Raw genomic sequence first — 19,809 nt, forward strand, 5'->3', positions numbered from 1 at the left:
TTATGGGGTTGAGTTAGGCTTAAAGTCCACTTTGTAATATGGTATCAGAGTCATTTCGAACCTATCCTAGCGAGTGTTTGTGTTGGGCCTATCTTGTCACCCGCTATCGGACCACCCATAATATATAGTCTCACGCACGAGTTGGCAGTCTCGGCGTGAGGGGATGTGTTGGAGATCTCACATCGACTAGAGATTAGAAACTTTCATTGTATATAAGTGGGTGCAAACCTCAACCTCATGAGCCGATTTTATGGGATTGAGTTAGACTTAAAGTCCACTTTGTAATACAGTTAAAATTTGATGTTCAATAATAATATACATATCTCAAAAGAACAAAATATGTTATATAAAGATGAAAAATAAAAAAATTTAATAACTCGATCTGTAGATAAAATCCATAGGAGTAACATGCATGAAATATATTTGGTTGAATTCTATATGACTGTGCAAATGAAAAGATGTATATATATGTTAATATTTATACATATGGGGAACATAAAACTAGGTCTTTTCTGCGAAACTTTTTACTTTGGGTGTCTCTTTATTTTATCCATTTCTCCTGAAAACTCGACGAGTGGCACCTTCCTTTTCTTACTCTCCCCACTTATTGAGGTGTCTCTCCATTACTTTAAATAGAACCTCAAAGCAAAACTGGGATAACTTATAAAATAAGCAAATGCACCTTCCTCAACCAAGGTAAAAAGAGGAACTATTTGGTGCTTTTGACTAAATTTTTTATAAAACTCATTAAAAATGCTAATGAAAAAGTAGCTGGGTTAGAATGGTTCGGACACGTGTGTATGTGTTAACATATGCTCATGCATATCCTATCGTAAAAGCCAAATCATGAAAACGTGTGGTGCAAAAACAAGGTGTCACACATGGCGTGGTAGTTGAAGAGATTGTGATTCTGGTATCATAGAGTGAAGAAACAATGTTTTAGTGATCTGAGTTAGTTGCAGTTGGGTAGTTAGCTAATGATAGTTAATTAGGCAAAGTTAGTTTCATGATATTTAGTTAGTTCTATGGATAAGGTTTGATGTTACAAGTTTGGAGGGTTTAGAGAAAATCATTTTCTTATTTGATAGAATGAATGCAATGGATTATATCAAGTGTTGGAGATCCCACGTCAACTAGAGATTAAAGTCTTTCATTATATATAAGTGATAGAGACTAGAGTCTTTCATTATATAAGTGGGTGCAAACCTCAACTCTATTGAACCGGTTTTATGAGGTTGAGTTAGACTTAAAATTTACTTTCTAATATGGTATTAGAGTCATTTTGAGTCTATCCTACTAGTATTTGTTTTTATCAAACTAATATAATAAGTATAAATAACTAAAAAAATAATAATATTTAACTAATTATCTGATATAGAGCTTCACAAGCATAAAACAATTAATACACTTGTATATTAAATTATATATATATACAAAAACTATATAATAAAAAAGACGTATTAATAAAAATGAAAGATAATAACTAAAGGCCAAGACCTTCAAAAAGTCAATTATATATATACACAAAAACTTAACCAAGAAGGAAAAGTCATTACTTAAGATTTAGCAAATAAATAGAAGTAATTTCAAGATTGTCTTGTCAGTTGTTTGGGAGGATAGTGTTATGATTATTCCATAAGTATTTTTTAGTTATTTAAATAGTTATTTTTTTAAGAACATATAAACTTATTTTATGTTTTATTTTTATATTGTTTTATAAATCTGTTAGATTATTCACTGACTTCAGTGATAAGTTTATGGCTTAGTAACTAATGATATTAATAATATTGTGTATAGCTTAAAGTTTCTTTAAGAAAACCTCATTGAAACTACATATGTTTTAGGAAAATATTAATGAGCAAAAATTAGAAACACAATTTAACAATTAACTTTATTACGAGGTGAACTTTAAGCCTAACTCAACCCCATAAAACCGGCTCATAGGTGTGAGGTTTGCACCCACTTATATACTATGAAAGGCTCTAATCTCTAGTCGATGTGGGATCTCCAACAAACTTGAATATTGTTTTTAAAAGTGTCATGAGCTTTTTCGTTTTTCTGAGTATTTTTAAAAAAAGTATAAAAGTTTATATTCAAATGAGTTGATGTAAAGCTTAAGAAGGAGATTGAAATGCTTAAGACCAATCTTAAAAGAAGACTGTACAATCTTCTAAAGTCATTATACTTAAACAATAAGTAGTCAATCTCACTATAAAGATTTGTCTAACTTTGTCAATGAAATTCTCAATCTAAAGTAAAGATAAGACAACACATGTTGTAACGAACAACACATTGTCATATTTGAACAATGTCTTTTTTATGTGCTCATGTGACCATTAACTCACGCCTCTCTTTACCTTGCTGGATTATTACATTAAAAGATTTCCTTATGAATTTTATTTTTTTAAGTGTTAATTATACTTTCTATTTTTGTTAGCCTAATATAATTTCTCTCACATGTAGCCTTTTTCAGAAATTTGTAAACAGCAATGTTTGCACAAACAACACGAGTTCATATTCTATGCAAAAAAATAAAATAAAATATTAGCAACTACATTTGACATTGATCAATCCCCTATTAGACACTCCAATTAGAGATTAATAGTGGACAACAGTTATATTTTTGCTATTAATGAAAGATCCCCTCGCTTGCTCACAAAAAAACTTGATTTCACTACAAGAAAATCATGAAATAAGAATCAAATTGTAGAAACCAAGATAATTAGTTGCAATAGTAACTAAATTAGATACCATTTTAGAAACTAAAAAGAAATTTGGTTTCTAAATTAGTTTATATTATTTTCTATTATTGTTAAATAGTTTCTAAATTGGTATCTAATTAGTAACCTACCAAATTTAGAAACTAAATAATTGGTAGTTAAAACCTTAGTTGCTAATTATATACAAATTTAGAAAATATTTAACAATAATAAAAAATAATAGAAACTAATTTAAAAACCAATTTTTTTTTTAATTTTTAAAATGGTCTCTATTTTAGTTTCTATTGTAACTAATTATTTTAGTCTCTAAAAATTGGTTTCTATTTCATGATTTTCTTGTAGTGTTTTATTGTTTCACGGCTTCTATAGAAACAAAGAAGTTTTTTTATTTTATTTGTTCATTTATCACTTGTCTTCTGATGTGTGGTTTTTGCCTTTTGATATTGGAATGTTATTGGTAATATGCTCATGCTCATATAGTTTGAATTTGTTTAATTCCATAAAAGACATAGGAGATTAGACTTGAGTATCTTTGTATAAAGGTTGTAATATCTTGGATTATTCTATTTTATTTATTTTATTTATTATTTAAAAAAACAATTTTAAGAGTTAATATGTGTATATATTAATATATGAAGAGCAATGTTAAAACAAATTAATATAATTATATTCATAATATAAGTCCAACAAAACATATTTAATTTCGACTTCTATCATACAAGAGTATGTAGAAATTTTTTTATCTTCCTCCCTGACTTTAGTTGCAAGTTTATATATATATATATATATATATATATATATATATGTGTGTGTGTGTTTATACAATAATTATAAAAATGTGTGTATAATTAGGAATAATTTTATGACTTTGACCGTGTACAAATTTCCCAAGGTCTCTATCCTCTAGTAAGGGTATGGACACGTTAAGATTTTTAATGTGTTAATAGCATGCTTGTACCTCAGTTTGGAAATTTATGATTCGGATTTCTTTTTCTTATTCTTTTTAGCATAGAAAACTTTAAAGTTAAAATTGATTTTTTTAAGTCTTTTGATTTAAATAGTGTACGGGTATAAAGTTATTAAGCTTTGGTTTATCACGAATAAATTTAATTTATAATGTGAAAACTTAATTTGTACATATTGATAGGTTTTGGTGTCTTCTCTTTTTTTATGCGAGTGAATGTTCCAATCTTTTGTTTTTCATGATTGATAAATGGAAGACTGTTTTTTTTATGCAACTACATATTCCATATCTTATACTTCTTAAAATGTTAAAAATACATTTTATTTTATTAATATTTTTTATTTTAGAATGGATCATCTGAAAAAACTCCAAATTATAAAATCTAACTAGCATAAAATTCGAAAATAATTTTCAAATTCTATAATCAAAATGTATTTATTTAAGAAAAAAAAATTATTGCTCGTAAAATTCAAAAATTATTTCTAAATCTAAAAATATCTTTTAATTTCTACAATCCAAAGCACTCCGGACTATAGAATCCGAAAAGTATTTATGGACAAAAAGTACATTTTAGATTATAGAATATGGGAGGTGTAAATAGAAAAAAAATAATTATAAAATCCAAAGTTTGGATATGAAAATACCTTTCAAATTCTACATTCAAAATATATTTTTTAAGAACAAAATAGTTTTTTCGCCTTATAGGATGCCAAAAGAAGGAGGTGCCAAAAAGAAGATATGGAAGTGGAAAAAGAAACAGCCAACCAAAACATGCAATGCGAAATCTAGTAGAGCCCTATAAATATTTTTGGGCTGGTGAGTTATCTAATATCACTTCATTCCATTCTCCATCTGGTTGTTTTCCTGCACCTCCATATATTCTTCTCCCACCTCCATAAATTTTCATATTTCCAAAAATACTCCTCTATAATATTTTGGATTACATAATCCAAAAGTCTTTTTTCAAATTCGTAATTTGTTTCCGAATTACATAATCCGAAAATCTTTTTTCAGATGCATGATTAGTTTCTGGATTATGTAATTCGAATGTCTATTTTAGCTTCTGAATTACATAATCCGGAAGTCTTTTTTCAAAAACGTGTTTAGATTACATAATTCGAAAACTATTATATGAGAGTGGCACAAAAAGGTTAAAAAGGTATTTTCACGTTGTATATGGGGTGACAGAAGAATCTATGGAGGTGCAGGAAGAAATAGTCCTCCATCTCCATAATAGTTTGAAGGTGGACAATTTTTTCTCAATTCTAACCTGCACCCAATCATTTTTTTTTAATTTCCAAAATTACTTTAATTCCATATTTAAAAATCCGAAAAAATAAATATAATTTAAAATTAAAAAATACATTCTGAACAAAAAAAAATCCAAAATGCAAAATTGTAAACGCATTCCAGATACAAATTTCTGGAATTCAAAAAAATTTGTTCATAATTTAAAATTCGGAAATATTTCTTGTTAAAAGGTTCTTAAAGTAATTTTTATTTACGCCCCGTGATTTTCGTCATTTTGAAGAAATATTTTTGTCATTTCCAAAAACTAAGTTGGAATTTATAGGGTGCTGGGAGAATTTGAAGGTGTCCTTCACAAGAGTGGCAAAAAGATAAAAGTGTTATAAATTTACATTTATAAAATATATTTTAGAATTTATTTTTAATTCATAAATATATTCTAAATTATGAAATTTGTAGTTATTTTTTATTTTGTTTTTTAAATTAAAATACAGTTTTTTATTTTGAAATATATAATCTAAAATATAAAAATTATATTTCAGAATATATTTTTTATTTTCTATTGGGAATTGAAAAATTATATTCCAAAAATACAATTGAAAACAAAATTGTTTTTCAAATTGTACATTATGAAATATAAAAATATTAACGTTTAATGTTTTAGATGGTATAATTCGGAACGTCTTCAAAAAATTTCATTCTAAACTCAAGCTTAAATTTGAAAATCAAAAATTCATAATGCTGGTTGAAATCACTGAGGTGAAATCACTCTGATCCACAACCCTCTCTTATTTAAAAACTAAAAAAACATTTTTATCATTTTAATACAACTTCATCAAGTTCAAAAGTCATGGTGTTGTATCTTAAAATGGTTTTTTTTTCACATAGTAATATTTTCACTTTTATTTCTAATGCATATTGACGGTGCATCTTCCAATATTTTTACTGTAACTTCGGAGTATACATGTCCAACAGCCACCATGGCTTCCACTTGTCTGCCTTTGGGAGGTATGTTGTCATCATTATGGAATATATTGAAAGGTTTCTTGTTTTCTTCAAAATAGAAGGTTTCTCGTTTTCTTCAGCTAGATTGGTTGTCCCCACCTTTGACGGTTGTCCCATGCAAGAGTCCACTTCTCTCTCGGGATATCATCCAGCCACTGAGCTGCCTCAGGATTTTCCTCTATAACTATGTTGTAGTAGTAAAATAAATGTGGCTCTGCCATTCCATATGATGTAATTATTTGTTGCAAATGTAGTTAATAATTAAAATTGACTAAATCAATATGTATAATTTGAAAGAGTTGATCAATATGAGGACAATTACCCATGTTGACAACATTTTTCTTTAGTGTTGTATTTCTAAACCATCTCATGAAGTTTTGTGCTATGTACCAAATGCAATACACATGCACAAAATTATTGTTGTTCCAACCACTACCGTCTCTAGAGTATGCACTCTTTACTAATTCGTGGCGGTAAAAAATGAGACAAAGACCATTTTGCGGAGTGACATACCTTTGTAGGTTTCGCAAGAAAAAAGAACAAAGCCTCAGCAGTTTCACCCTATACGATGGGGAAGACAATTGGTAACATGTTCCGGTCATCTTGTGCAACTGCGACCAGTAATGTTCCTCAATATTTTCCATACAAGAAAGTTCTATCAACTTGGACCACCGAGTTGCAAAAATTGAAACCATCAATGCATGATTTGAATGTCCAAAATACCCTTTTGAAGATGACGTGGTCCGCGTCCAATTGGTTTCCTTCATAAGCAGGTTGGGTCATTATTTTGCAAATAAACTTGGGAACGTAAAGTTGTATTGCATTTAGGAGTAATGCCAATTTTTTTGTATGACTCTTCTCAATTGCCATATACTTTTTTTTATGGTAAGTTGTTTTCCTAGTCATGCCTTTTTATATGTGAATGTATACCTCAAGGATGACTTCATGTGCGCTATTATGGTTGACACTAGTTTTTAAATTTATTTTTATTCTATTTTATTATTTTTTTTCATTCACTCTAGATAAAGAAATAAAAAATTCTAAAAACAAAGTCCCCAAAAACCAAATTCTAAGAGGATTATTTTTAAAAAATACAAAATGAAACCATGAGAAGAAACTGTGTTAGATAGAAAAATAAAAATAAAAATATACTATACATAGAGATAAAAACAAAAAGATTTTGAATAGGAAAATAAAAATAAAAATAGTGCTATCAAAAGAAAAAAAAAATCTCTTAAAATGCGTTAGCCTTCCTATCATCTACATGAATACATCAAAGAATATTTTTCCAAATTAAGGTGTTTTTTAGTTATTAATTTAATTATTTTAAGAAATTATGGTAAAATAAAGTTAACACTTTACAATGTGACCTAATCTGCGTCAATATAAATATATCAGATAAAGTTAGGTTGAAAATGCATTGAAATAATGAAATTCAATATCACGTATACAAGTTTTAGATGCAATTAGATATTACAAGTAAATTTTAATATGTTAATACTTTAATGATCTTGAGCTAACTTTGACATTATAGATTTTTTCTTATTAATTCTTTTTTGGATTACCACTCGCACATATTAAGGTTAAGAGTTTTATATTTATATTTTTATAATTATTAAAACATGAATTAATTATTTTAGTACTAAACTTAAAGTTTTATAATGAACTGAAAATATAATTTAGTTCTGAAATTTTTAATTTATTTTCTATATGTTAGTTTTTATATATTATTTGAATTAAAACATAATTTATAATTGAATATGAATTTTATTTAAGGATGTTTATATGATGAAATAGTTTTTTAACAAATTGACTTTTTTTTATTGGCAATTTTATCCTGTAGTAAATAGGGATATATATTTTGTTGTAACTAATTCTGTTGTCCCAAATATAGCTGTTTAACTTTTCTACTAAATATAATTTTGTAACTTCACCATTAATGTAAAGAGTAGTGATGATAATTTTTTGCATTTTTTTTTAATAAACTTTTTTTTATAATAGCTTTAGTCATCTACATAACTAATTAAGAATATTATGTTAACAAAATTCTTATATATATAATAGATTGACTTGAATATGTAAGAGGAGGTGGTTGATTGATTCTAAAGGTAGAGTCAACTAAGAAAGCAATAATTAAAGGCATCCCACCCTATTCATTTTATGAAAAGATCAAATTAATTGTACATGGACATGCCACTGATATTTATTTTTGTGTCATTTTATTTCATTGTGTTGTCAAGTAAAAAAATATACAAATTTTGATCAAAATAACATATTTAAAATACTTAATACTTTTATCAACTATTAATCAAATTAATATATTGCATTAAATAATTCTGTTTACTGTGAATTTCAAAGTTTGCTTTTATTTTCAACTTGATTTTTTTGTTTTTTTATATTTAAAATAAAGGATTTAAAAATATTAAAATAAAAATATTATATTGAAAAGAGTATTTTAAATAAAATTGTAGAAAAATATATGTTTTAAATAATAAAAGTTTAGAAAGATAATTATATTAAGGAATGATATTTTAGAAAAATAAATATATTAAAAAACAATAATTTATAACACTAATTGTATTAATAATTAATTATTTATTACATATTATAAATTAAAAATAATTATTTTAATAAATAATTAATTGAAAATTAAATATTTAGATAAGTGATTATTTAGTTTTGTATTGAATTAAAAAAATAAAATATTAATAACTATTTATTTTAAAAAATAAAGAATAAGTAGATGTAAATGTAAAAATGTAAAATAAAAATCCTATGTTGAAAAGTTTTCTATGTCAAGTTTTCAATTTTTTTTATTTATAAATTTTATAATTTTTTTTAATTATACACACAGCTAATAAAATAATTATGATAAAAAATACGGATAATTGTGGAATAATGTTCTTTATAAAAAAAATATTTTTATAAATTATTAGTTTTATTTGAATGATTATTTACAAAAAGAATTATTAAATTTATAAATATTTTAATTATTATATTTATTATTCACAAATCAATAATTTAAATTATATGAAAGTTCCATCTTTTTTAAAAAAATTTATTTTCTTTTAAATATAATTCTTTCAAACCAAAATTTCAAAAATAAATTATTTCAAAATTTATAATATTAATATTATTAAAAAAAATCTTATTTACATATTTTTTAAGTAAATATTTGCTATAAAAAATAATTTCTAAGTATTTTTTAAAAGAAAATAATTTTCAAATAATTTTTTTAAATAATAATTTTTTTAAAATCTCAAAAATTACTAATTATTTTTTCTTCCTTTTTAGATGAAAAATAAAATCAATTGGATAATCATTTGACATAATATATTATTTAGATAAATATTTAATACAATATATTCTATGAGAAGATAAATGAAGTAGGCTAATTTGATCAAAACTTCAAAATTTTGTCATATTTAATTTAGTTTTAACTCTAAAAAAAAGGAAGGACATTTTCTTGCTTATTTTTTTATTAAAAAAAAGAATAGAATAGATAAAATATTAAAAACAAATAATTTATTCAATTTAAAAATAAAAAATTGTTTTTCCTCCCTTTCTTTTTTTCTTTCCATATAATAATTTCCCCCCTTGTTCAACATTATTAGACAACAACAAAAATATTATTAAAAAAAAGAGAAATTTAAAAAATTCACCTTTTCTCATTTAAATAATAATAAAAAAAACTTTCCTCTCATTCATTTTCGTTTGTAATATTTAAATTTTTCACCCAATAATATTAAAGTTTTATAAATAAAGATAAATATCGCAGAGAATCAAAGACACTTATAATTCATAATGTTTTATTCATCAATAAATTATTATAAAATAATTTCCCCTTAAATTCTTAACACAAACAAACTGCTATATATTATTGAGAGAAATGAACTTGGATTCTTACTACTTTTCAATTGATCCTTTATTTTGTTACATAAGATTCTTGTTTTGATTCCATAAAAGACAAACAGAGGACACATGTTATTGAGAAAAAAAAAAACTATATAGGAATTATCCTCATTTTCAGCTTTCCAAATAAACCTGCACGTGATCACAACAATAATGTCACACTTTCCATTAACATTAGCGTGAACCAAGCTTAGGTGTTAGAGATATCAAAATCAACATTTAATGTTCAGGATTTCACATTTTATATTTTGTTTAATAAAACAGTTTAAATTTATTAGATTTTAAGTTTCTCATTTCCATAAAATAACTCAATTATTACAAAATATAATTTTTTTTTATATTAAATAATTATTAATAATTCAAAGTTATTACTTAATGACATTTTTCAGTTGAGGTCAGGTCAATGAAAGCTATTTTTCAACCAAATTTTTGAATGTGGATAGGAATTCTCTTAAATGACATCAGTCAAAAAGAAATTATTGAAAAAAATTATTTATTAATATGTTAAAAAAAATTGTCGAAAATTCAAATCAACTACTTATACTACCTAGTCATCCATTTTTCTACCAAATTAATCTTACATCTCCATGGTTTAAAATAATTCTAGTCAAATTGGCTGAAAACTTACCATCAACATTTATTATTTTTTTAATAAATTTGAACAAAAAATAACATTGATTAAAAAAATTTGTGCAAACATAAACAAACACCAATAAAAAAAACTCCTAAAAATATGAATTAAAAAATGTAGCTGATAGTGATCAAATAAACTTTGTGATCAAATATGCAAGAGAATACATAAATGAAATGATTGACAATTTCAAATTCATACTTTTAAGTGAGATTTGAAGTTTACCATTTCTTACAAAGTCTACTTAAATTTGATATTTACAAGTTATTCAATTGGAGATATTCCACTTATTTATTGAATCATATCACAGTTTATTAACAATTATTTATTTATCATAACTTTCATTAAAGATAACATATTGAAAATATTTTTTTTTTTTTTTTCATCAAAACTAAAAACGTATTCATTTAACACACGTTACTGCGAAGAGCATTCACTCTGCTTTTTCAACTGACTGATGGATAGATTCGTCCATTACATTATCCCAAAAAATTCAGGGTCTAAGAAAAAAAAAGGAAGTTGTTTTTTAATATTATAATAATAATAATAATAATAATAATAATAATAATAATATTAATATTAATATTAATATTACGTTGTATAATGGTTGGGTGGAAAAAAATATAAAGAAAATTTTAGGCGCAGCTTCCCTGAGGACTTCCCGCTTCTCCCTCTGTGAATTGCGGTTTCATTTGGTGGTTTCAAACCCCAAAAGTTACAGACACAGACTACCATTTATTCAACACAACCATCACTATAGTCAACCAAACGCATCCTCTTTGCTCTTCTATCAACTTTGGATCCGTGACCGTAAGTTCTCCTTCTTCATCTTCACCGCCTGCTATATGCGATTCATTTCGTTTTTCTATCAAGCTTCAATTGGATAGGATATGCATTGTTAGGAAAGGATTATCCTTCGGATTTTTTTTTTCTTTTCTATACATCACAAATAAGTCAATCTTGTGTTGCTGCTGTCTGTGATCTTATGATGTATCCAATTTTTGATCCTTCTCACTGCATATTTTCAATTCTTTTAATCTCTGCTCTCCTCTAAAACTAGAACAATCCCCATGGATGTAACATATTGTATTGATACTGTTGCTATTTCTATTTCCGGATGCATTTTTTTCAGGGTTTTCTGTTATTGGTAAAAAAAATTCCTGGTCAATGGATTGCGCCCCGCTGTAATTAGTTTACTTATGTGTTTTATGATTTATTGTAGGGCTATTTGTTGGAGTGTGGCGTATTGTATGAACTCTAGCTTGCTTTCACCATGGAACATCTACAGTCAGAGGAGACGACTGGAGTGAATTCTCAAGCTGTTGAGAACTTGCGGGTGGGTGATTTGGTAACTGATCAGGAGAAACAGTCAAAGGAGGCTGAAGCTCAGAATATTGGTCATGATGGTCCCGAGTTTGATGATATATCAGATGCGGCAGATGTAAGGTCTAAGAGGAACGATGAGAGCAGGGATTTGCAATCTCGAACTCAACTCGAAAACTTAGAAACCAAATCTGAAACTGAAATTATTACTGATAGGCAAGAGGATTCTGGTGATAAGACGAGTGCTGGTGGAGATTTGGAGTCCAGAAACCAAGAAACAAATCTAGATGGTAATTCTGGACAGACTGACTTGGCTAATGAAGTGGATGATAGGGAATCAACGCAGGTGTTTGATAAGTCGGATGAAATTCCAAGCGAGGACCCCAATTTGGAGCCTGTATTTGATGGAACAGAGGTTCCAGGGATGGAGGCTAACCGCAGTATGTCTGGCCGTAGGTACGATGCAGATCAGGACTCCCCAGGAGTGGTTGAGAAGGCTGTGGCTCTTAAGAATTTTGTTAAGGAGAAGAGTGCGGTGGCTGTCTCCACCATGATGCGTCGCCTTTCTGGAAAAAGAGACGAAGGTGCTGTGGATAATGTTGACGATGAAGGTAAGGATGTATCAGATATTAGAAAAGTTGGTGAAAACAAAGTGGCGTCTGAGAAGGCAGCGGAGAAATTTGACTGGAATCCCTTAAATTACATCAAGAAGTCATCCGATGCTGGTGTGGAAAACAAAACTGAGCAGATAGACTCAATAGTCATGAAAGGAAGGATTATACTATACACGAAACTAGGGTGCCAAGAATCTAACGAGATTAGGCTGTTTTTGCGTTTGAAAAGGCTTAGATATGTCGAAATCAACATCGATGTGTTCCCTAGTAGAAAGAAGGAGCTGGAGAGGATTTCTGGATCTACTTCTGTACCTAAGGTTTTCTTCAATGAAATACTTATTGGAGGCTCGAGTGAGTTGAAGGTTCTAGATGAGTCTGGCAAGCTTGATGAGAAGGTTGACTTTCTTATTACTGAAGAACCATTATCTGAGGCCCCATCGCCACCTCTCTCTGGAGAGGATGATGTGCCCAATAGTGGCCTACCTGATGAAATGGCAATTGTTGTCCGCAAAATGAAAGAATCCATAGCTGTGAAGGACCGCTTACATAAAGTGCGCAGGTTCACTAACTGTTTTCTTGGCTCAGAAGCTATCGACTTCTTATCAGAAGATCAATATTTGGAAAGGCCAGAGGTAAGCTTGGTCTTAAGCCTGAAGCGTGGGTCTATTGCCCGTACACAACCCATCTATGACTCTTCATATTGTATGCAGTTATTTATTGCATAGTATTTAATCTTGCTATATTTTCAATCACATACTCAAACAAATCGTTCACCGAATTGCTAGCTTCATACTGTCATTGCTATCTTCTAATTCTTCTCCGGTGGTATAGGCTGTTGAGTTTGCACGAAAGCTTGCCGACAAACACTTCTTTCGACACGTTACTGAGTTAGTCCAGTACTCTATTTGATGTTTCCACTTTCCAATGTTTTAACTATGTTTTGTCAGTTAGCAAATTTGATAATCCTTCATGGGTTTCAATGGTTTTTGTTTTGCTTTAGTGAAAATCTATTTGAGGATGGAAACCATCTGTATCGGTTTTTGGATGATGACCCCATTGTGGTGTCACAATGTCACAACATTCCTAGAGGCATAAGTACCTTGAAGCCCAAGCCTTTAGCGGAAATTGCGTCAAGACTAAGGTTTCTGTCCCGTGCAATATTTGAAGCCTATGCTTATGAAGATGGACGTCGTGTTGATTATACAAGTATTCATGCGAGTGAAGAGTTCGCGAGGTTTATTTGACGTTTTCTGTCTTTTGCCTTGCGTGGTAGAACTGACATTTGCCCTTCAATGTTGATAATGCATTGATTGATTTTACAATTATCGTTTTAGGTATCTGAGAATCGTGGAAGAGCTCCAGAGAGTGGAAATATCGGATTCTTCTAGAGAAGAGAAGCTTGCGTTCTTTATTAATCTTTATAATATGATGGCAATCCATGCAATCTTAGTGTTGGGCCATCCAGATGGAGCTCTGGAAAGAAGGAAATTATTTGGAGAGTTCAAATATGTTATTGGCGGGTCCACGTACTCACTTTCAGCTATTCAAAATGGCATTTTGCGGGGAAACCAACGGCCACCATATAACCTTAAGAAGCCATTTGGGGCAAAAGATAAACGCTCGACGGTAAGCTTTAATACCTGTATTAGTAAGTTACTGATAACAATTTAAATATTTATTTTGCTATTAATAAATTATTTTTTAGTTATATGTTAAGACTATTGTGCTGTTTGGTACATATGCTTTCACCGTGAAATTACTAGAATAAAATGCTTACTTAGTTGGTGAAATTTGTCAGGTGGCACTTCCTTACCCTGAGCCTCTTATTCATTTTGCTTTGGTATATGGTACCCGATCTGGGCCTGCACTTCGCTGCTACTCTCCTGGAAAGATTGATGAAGAGTTATTGGACGCAGCCCGTAATTTTTTAAGAAATGGAGGCGTTGTAATTGATTCGAGTGCGAAGGCTGTAAATGCTAGTAAGATCCTCAAATGGTACGTTCTTTCAACCGAGGGTTTTGAATATCATTGATGTGATTTTTGGTAAATTTAAGCAAAGACTGCTCATCGAATATTTTGTATGTACACTACATATTTTCTCTTGGGGAAAAAGCAAATCTTTCAAACTCCTTAGCTCAATGGTACGAAAAAAAGGTATTTTAAGCTTTAATTTTGTTAGTTGGGCTAGCGGCTAATTTCACATGTACTTATAAAATGCATGAAGGATCTGGCAGAAATGCAAACGAACTATATAATGGTGAAAATCCATTCTGATGTTTAATATTATTTTGTATGTAGAAATTAAATATGTGCACGCGTTTACATATTTAACTTCTAAATCAATGAAAAAAATATGATAGTGAACAGTGCTAAAATTAGTTGCTTATTTTGGTGATATTCAAATCTGAAAATAGTTGGTCCTTGTTCATTCTCAGGTACAGTATAGATTTTGGCAAGAACGAGGTAGAGGTGATAAAGCATGTTTCAAACTACTTAGATCCAGCTGAGTCTGAAGTATTGTTGGACCTACTTGCTACTTCCGAGTTGAAGGTGACATATCAGCATTATGACTGGGGTTTGAACTGCTAGCATAGGCTACCAAAGTTCTGTAAATATGCCCGCATATATTTATACTGATTTCCCCTCATACAAATTGCCACCAAAGTATTCAATGTCGCATGTCAACTTTTTCTGCCCATTTCACTCGTCTATGTACACGAGGAAGACGAAATTGTGTTTACCTCCTGAATTCCTGTTCTATATGCACTGTCTTTCTAAAATTACTTGTGCTCTTTAATGTTTTATGCATGCAATTTATAATGGTTCTTACCACGTATAATCCGCGTGAACTGAAGAGCTCGAACTCGTAATGTTTCTCAGGTGGCTATTTCTTTAATGTTTGAAAATTAATGAGATGAAGCTGATGCTTAATGAGCGATTCCCAAACCGGTCCTTAGAGATTGAGTCTCGTGAGCGTGTAGTTTCTTAAATAGTGATAAAAACTAAAGAGGTGATATTATCTGGAGATTAGATTGATATATGTAGATCTATTTACGAACTCCAAAAAATGGAAAATTTGACTTTGGAATGGAAATTACCATATTTTATCTAATTTATTATTCTTTGTCAACCTCTTTATAACCAAGGGTTTGAAAACAGGAAATACCTAAACAAAGGACTCAACTAGTAAGAGCGTTGTTTCCCTGTCCTTATACCCTCTTCTCATTATCTAGAAAGTGGAATAGAAGAACTCAGTAATGAATTGTTGTAGTTAAAAATTCTAAACCCTAATCATGCATTTGAATTTTTTTTTTATTATGTAATCGGGAAGCTAATTACAAATTTGAAAAAAAAAATTGGATTATGTAATCCAAAATATTTTTGAAAATATGAAAATTTATGAAGGTGAAAAAAAGAATATATGGAGTTATTGGAAATTTTTCATCTTCCTAATAATACAAACTTTACTTTCTTTCTCCATGCTCTCTTCTCTTCTCTATGCAATCTTTGTCCTCAGTTTTCTTCTCTTTCTTTCTCTCTCTCTTCTCTTCTCTATACTATTTTCTATTCTTCTGCAATCTTTTCAGTTTTCTTCTTTTTCTTTCTTTATGCTCTCTTCTCCTCTCTATTTTTCTGCTTTTTTGTTCTCAGTTTTCTTCTCATTATGGTATTTTTGTTTGTAGGTTTTCTTTATATCATAGTTCTTATATTGTCAAGACTACAAATAAAAACATTAATAATATATTATAAATCAATTTTATAATATCGAATTAAACTTAAAATCTACCTTTTATAATTAGTTTTAACTGGGAACTAGCATGTAAACATGTAAACATACAAAGGCAGGAGGCACTTTCTCTCTATCCATGTTGCTTAGTAGATATAAAGCATAAGGTATGAAGGCAGGGTTAGCCAATTTCCAAAACTGTGCGAGCGTTTAAAATAATAAAATTTTGCTTCTTTGATATTTGGCCAGAAGCAGAAACGGCATTACAGAATCACAAATTCACGACGGAACAAAATCAGGCGGCTGTCTAGGCAAACATCCAGCAGTGATTACCACGTTTAATTTCATATGTAAATACAAGTTTTTAAATTGCTCACACGATGTTCTGAGACGCAAGGATCCAACGATGGTTTGTACTGTATCCTACTTGGGAACCAAATATCCTTCTCACCTGTTTCCTCATCCCATAATCACAAAAGGGATATTAAAAAGAAACTAGATTTGAGCCCTGTAAGAGTTTTAATTACTTCAAAACTGGTACAGAAGCACAAATCATGACAAAATAGTGAAATCCAACTGTGAAATAAACTTCCAATGAATGACGTTGTAGAACTGCTCCTGTATAAAAAATATTCAGCAATGTTTGGGCTGACACAGTGGCCAGATACATAACACGAACACATGCGTACTTCATGCCCTATTGTTACAACCAAAACTGGGTTTTGCAATTAAAAGCAATGAAAAATAAAAATAACACTCAGGCTTTCTTGAAGAATGCAGCCTGATCTGGATGATAATGGCCAGAGAATAATTCTTTTCAAGTTTTGCAGCTGTCCATTTTTTATTTATATTAATTTGAATACCAGACAAAGTTAACTTGCAAGATAAATTTTGTAAAAGTTGTCATACAACACTCTGGCCTGCTATACTCACTCAAGGATAATAAGCTGGACAGATGCTTAAAGGGGATAGCAGCCTAGTCTTGTTCCTTGACATATCAACCAGGTTTCTTTCTTGGTCATGCTGTTTTCTCTAGAATAATACACCAGTTGGATTTATCAAAAAACTGATCAACAATTCTAGCATTGTTTATTCCAGTTGTCAAACTGCAAAAGGATGTGAAAATAAGTTAGAAATGGGGACTAGAGCATCCTGCATATAATCATGTCAAACATCTAGAACATAGTTCTGAATTATACTCTTTCAATTTTGAAACATGAGTGGCAAGAGACCAACAGGCACCAAGGCCATCATAAATTTGTCATACACCTAAAGTTCCAGTTGATTGATCAAAGCAGCAGGGAAGATAAATGATGGCATGACACTACTCACTTCAATCCCATATTTGTTACTCTTAAACACCATTCATTGCAATTTTTCTAAAAAAAACTTTTATCTTTACCTTACCTTTTCCTCAGACAAATAGCAACTCAAACTTTATGATAGAGGGAAAGCAAAATTACGATTTGACAACAAGCTAACGCTGAAGCAGCAATTTTAAGTTCAAAATTGAACCTTAAACAGATTTTACCGAGTGCAACGTCTCCATCTCTTCCTACTTTGCTTATATAATCCATATTTCTAGATTCAGATGTAAATCTAATCATAGCACAATTGACATCCAAGATTAAGTTCACCAAACATGAAGCCTGATGGTAGTAACTTTAGCGGAAGAATAAAGGAAAACATAAATTTAAACCATGCTTTGTTACCTTTCAAGTTCGCCTTCACTAAAAACATGATAATATCGATTATACACCACAGCACCTTTTCTGTCATCTTTAGTTGCCAGACCAGCAGCAAGAGCATGAGCAGAAGCACCACTGATTTCAGCACGATGATAAGGTAAATGCCAGGGAACAAAGTATTCCTGTTGATTCTTTATATGTTTTTCTTCCTCCAAATCTCTGTAGACATTTGTCTCACTGCAAACTTTTATGTTCTCACCAGTGCTACTCTCCTCACTTTCAGGAATACTTTCTAATGGCAAGGGTGAGGGTGTCCGAGCACGAGGACTACCTGGTCCTACCCACTCTTCAACATACTTTTCAGGCAGCGGAGTCCATTTGGTAATTAGTGTCGTATCCTCTTGCTCTACAGCCCAAACTGTAATCAGAACATGGCCACCCTTTTTAACCACTCTGACCAATTCTTCTATTGCTTTTCTCCTTCTATTTTCAGTGCTTAAGTGATGTAACACTGCTATTGATATAGCCGCATCACCAAATCCAGTTCTGTAAGGAAGATTCACAGCATCTGCTACCAAAACTTCATGCCCTCTATCCGAGCAGATTTTAATCAGGGATGGACTTATATCACATCCTATGAAAGAGCAATCCTGATTCAAACCCAGGTATTTCCCATTCCCGCATCCCGCATCAAGGAGAAGAGATCCCAAAGGCAAAGATGACAAAAATGATGAAACCTTCGGCCACTTGGCGAACCGAGTGGCACTGAAATGCGGAGCAATAGCATCATATACATGATGAACAAACTTCTTTTCTATTTCAGGGGTGGATTGTACACTCATAGATGAAATAGTACCGTTCCCACTGGCTGACACGGAATCTGCAATTGAGGGTTCCTTACTGGGGGCAAGAGTGCACAAACTAGAATCCACTTTAGAATTGATTTGTTTCATTGAACTAAGTGCTAAATGACAAACAAAATCACCAACTACACTGGTCAAACCAAGGGCTTCTCTATGTGGATTGAGGAATCTACTTGTTTTTAGAACACTATGAATCATTAACCAGTCAGTGTGGCAGAGAGCACCTGCGCAAAAAGCGATTTTTTTGCAAATGATGTCTTTAATTTTTTGTATAAAATCTATAACCCAATAGTGATTCATTCATATTCATATACAAATAAAAACAAAACAAAACCAAAATATGCAAACTTGTAATAATATAACCAAATGAAAAAATGTGAGAAAAGTTAGGTCAGATCATCAAAAAAACTAGAAGGAAAGCGGGGCTTAAAACTCCAAACTTGGAGGCAAAAAATTGCTTACCAATTAACAGAAGGGCTTCTGAATAGAGAAGAAAAGTGATTAAAGCTTTTCATAAATGCGGAAAAAACGAGAGATGAAGAGAATCCTGAAGTGACGAACATCGTCGGTGGTTGATGCTTGTTTTGAGTGAATGGTGGCTGAGACCCGACAACACACTCCAAAACCCGGTTTGACAAACTTGGTCGGGTCTAAGGAATATAAGTCCATTGTTCTTTGCTTAAATCTTAAGAAAAATTACTTTTATTTAATAATTATTTTGAAATTTTATAACATATCTTTTTAAAATTAGTTAAAACAAATATGCTTTTGATGTGATAACTTTTTAAGGTTAAGCTGTTTTCTCAAAAGTAGTTATTGAAGCCTTTTTTAATCAATGGAGGCATTAAGAAAATGCTTTTGGATATATATTTTTAATGTTGTTGTTTTTAAGTAAACTTTATATATAATATACTTAATTAAGTGAATTTTAATTGTTATAATTTTTCAAATGTTCTTACCATTTTTATACGGCGTCGTTTGGTATTCTGGAATTTGTTTTTTACAATTAGCATAGGTTAGATGCAAAGTCTAGGAGAAAGAGGATAAACAAAATTTTGAATATTTAGCCTTTCTTTGTTGGTGTTGAAAAATCATTTTTCATACTTTCAATAAA

At 30.0% G+C, this 19,809-nt stretch overlaps 2 protein-coding genes across 2 annotated transcripts; one reads left to right on the forward strand and one right to left on the reverse strand.

The window, feature by feature from the left end:
- Positions 1–11,085: 11,085 nt before the first annotated feature.
- On the forward strand, positions 11,086–15,197 carry LOC137820029 (uncharacterized). Its single transcript, XM_068623803.1, has 7 exons — positions 11,086–11,290; positions 11,703–13,049; positions 13,249–13,304; positions 13,418–13,651; positions 13,752–14,043; positions 14,216–14,412; positions 14,853–15,197. The coding sequence occupies exons 2-7, from the start codon at positions 11,754–11,756 to the stop codon at positions 15,004–15,006; spliced, it is 2,229 nt and encodes a 742-aa protein (XP_068479904.1). The 5' UTR covers positions 11,086–11,290; positions 11,703–11,753; the 3' UTR covers positions 15,007–15,197.
- A 1,546-nt stretch (positions 15,198–16,743) lies between these two features.
- On the reverse strand, positions 16,744–19,393 carry LOC137820030 (S-adenosyl-L-methionine-dependent methyltransferases superfamily protein). Its single transcript, XM_068623804.1, has 3 exons — positions 19,158–19,393; positions 17,857–18,919; positions 16,744–17,250 (listed from the first exon to the last, which is right to left on the reverse strand). The coding sequence occupies exons 2-3, from the start codon at positions 18,891–18,893 to the stop codon at positions 17,163–17,165; spliced, it is 1,125 nt and encodes a 374-aa protein (XP_068479905.1). The 5' UTR covers positions 18,894–18,919; positions 19,158–19,393; the 3' UTR covers positions 16,744–17,162.
- Between the last annotated feature and the right edge of the window lie 416 nt (positions 19,394–19,809).

The sequence above is a fragment of the Phaseolus vulgaris genome, chromosome 9 (assembly GCF_051622355.1).
Source record: "Phaseolus vulgaris cultivar YP4 chromosome 9, ASM5162235v1, whole genome shotgun sequence".
Lineage (NCBI taxonomy): Eukaryota > Viridiplantae > Streptophyta > Magnoliopsida > Fabales > Fabaceae > Phaseolus > Phaseolus vulgaris.

Excerpts from the sequence above, each read along its gene's own strand:
- LOC137820029 (XM_068623803.1), top strand. The coding sequence starts at position 11,754 with ATGGAACATCTACAGTCAGAGGAGACGACTGGAGTGAATTCTCAAGCT. Across the intron at positions 13,305-13,417 it reads TTCTTTCGACACGTTACTGA|TGAAAATCTATTTGAGGATG; the intron begins GTTAGTCCAGTA and ends GTTTTGCTTTAG. Across the intron at positions 14,413-14,852 it reads GCTAGTAAGATCCTCAAATG|GTACAGTATAGATTTTGGCA; the intron begins GTACGTTCTTTC and ends GTTCATTCTCAG.
- LOC137820030 (XM_068623804.1), bottom strand. The coding sequence starts at position 18,893 with ATGATTCATAGTGTTCTAAAAACAAGTAGATTCCTCAATCCACATAGA. Across the intron at positions 17,251-17,856 it reads AGTGAAGGCGAACTTGAAAG|TTTGACAACTGGAATAAACA; the intron begins GTAACAAAGCAT and ends ATCCTTTTGCAG.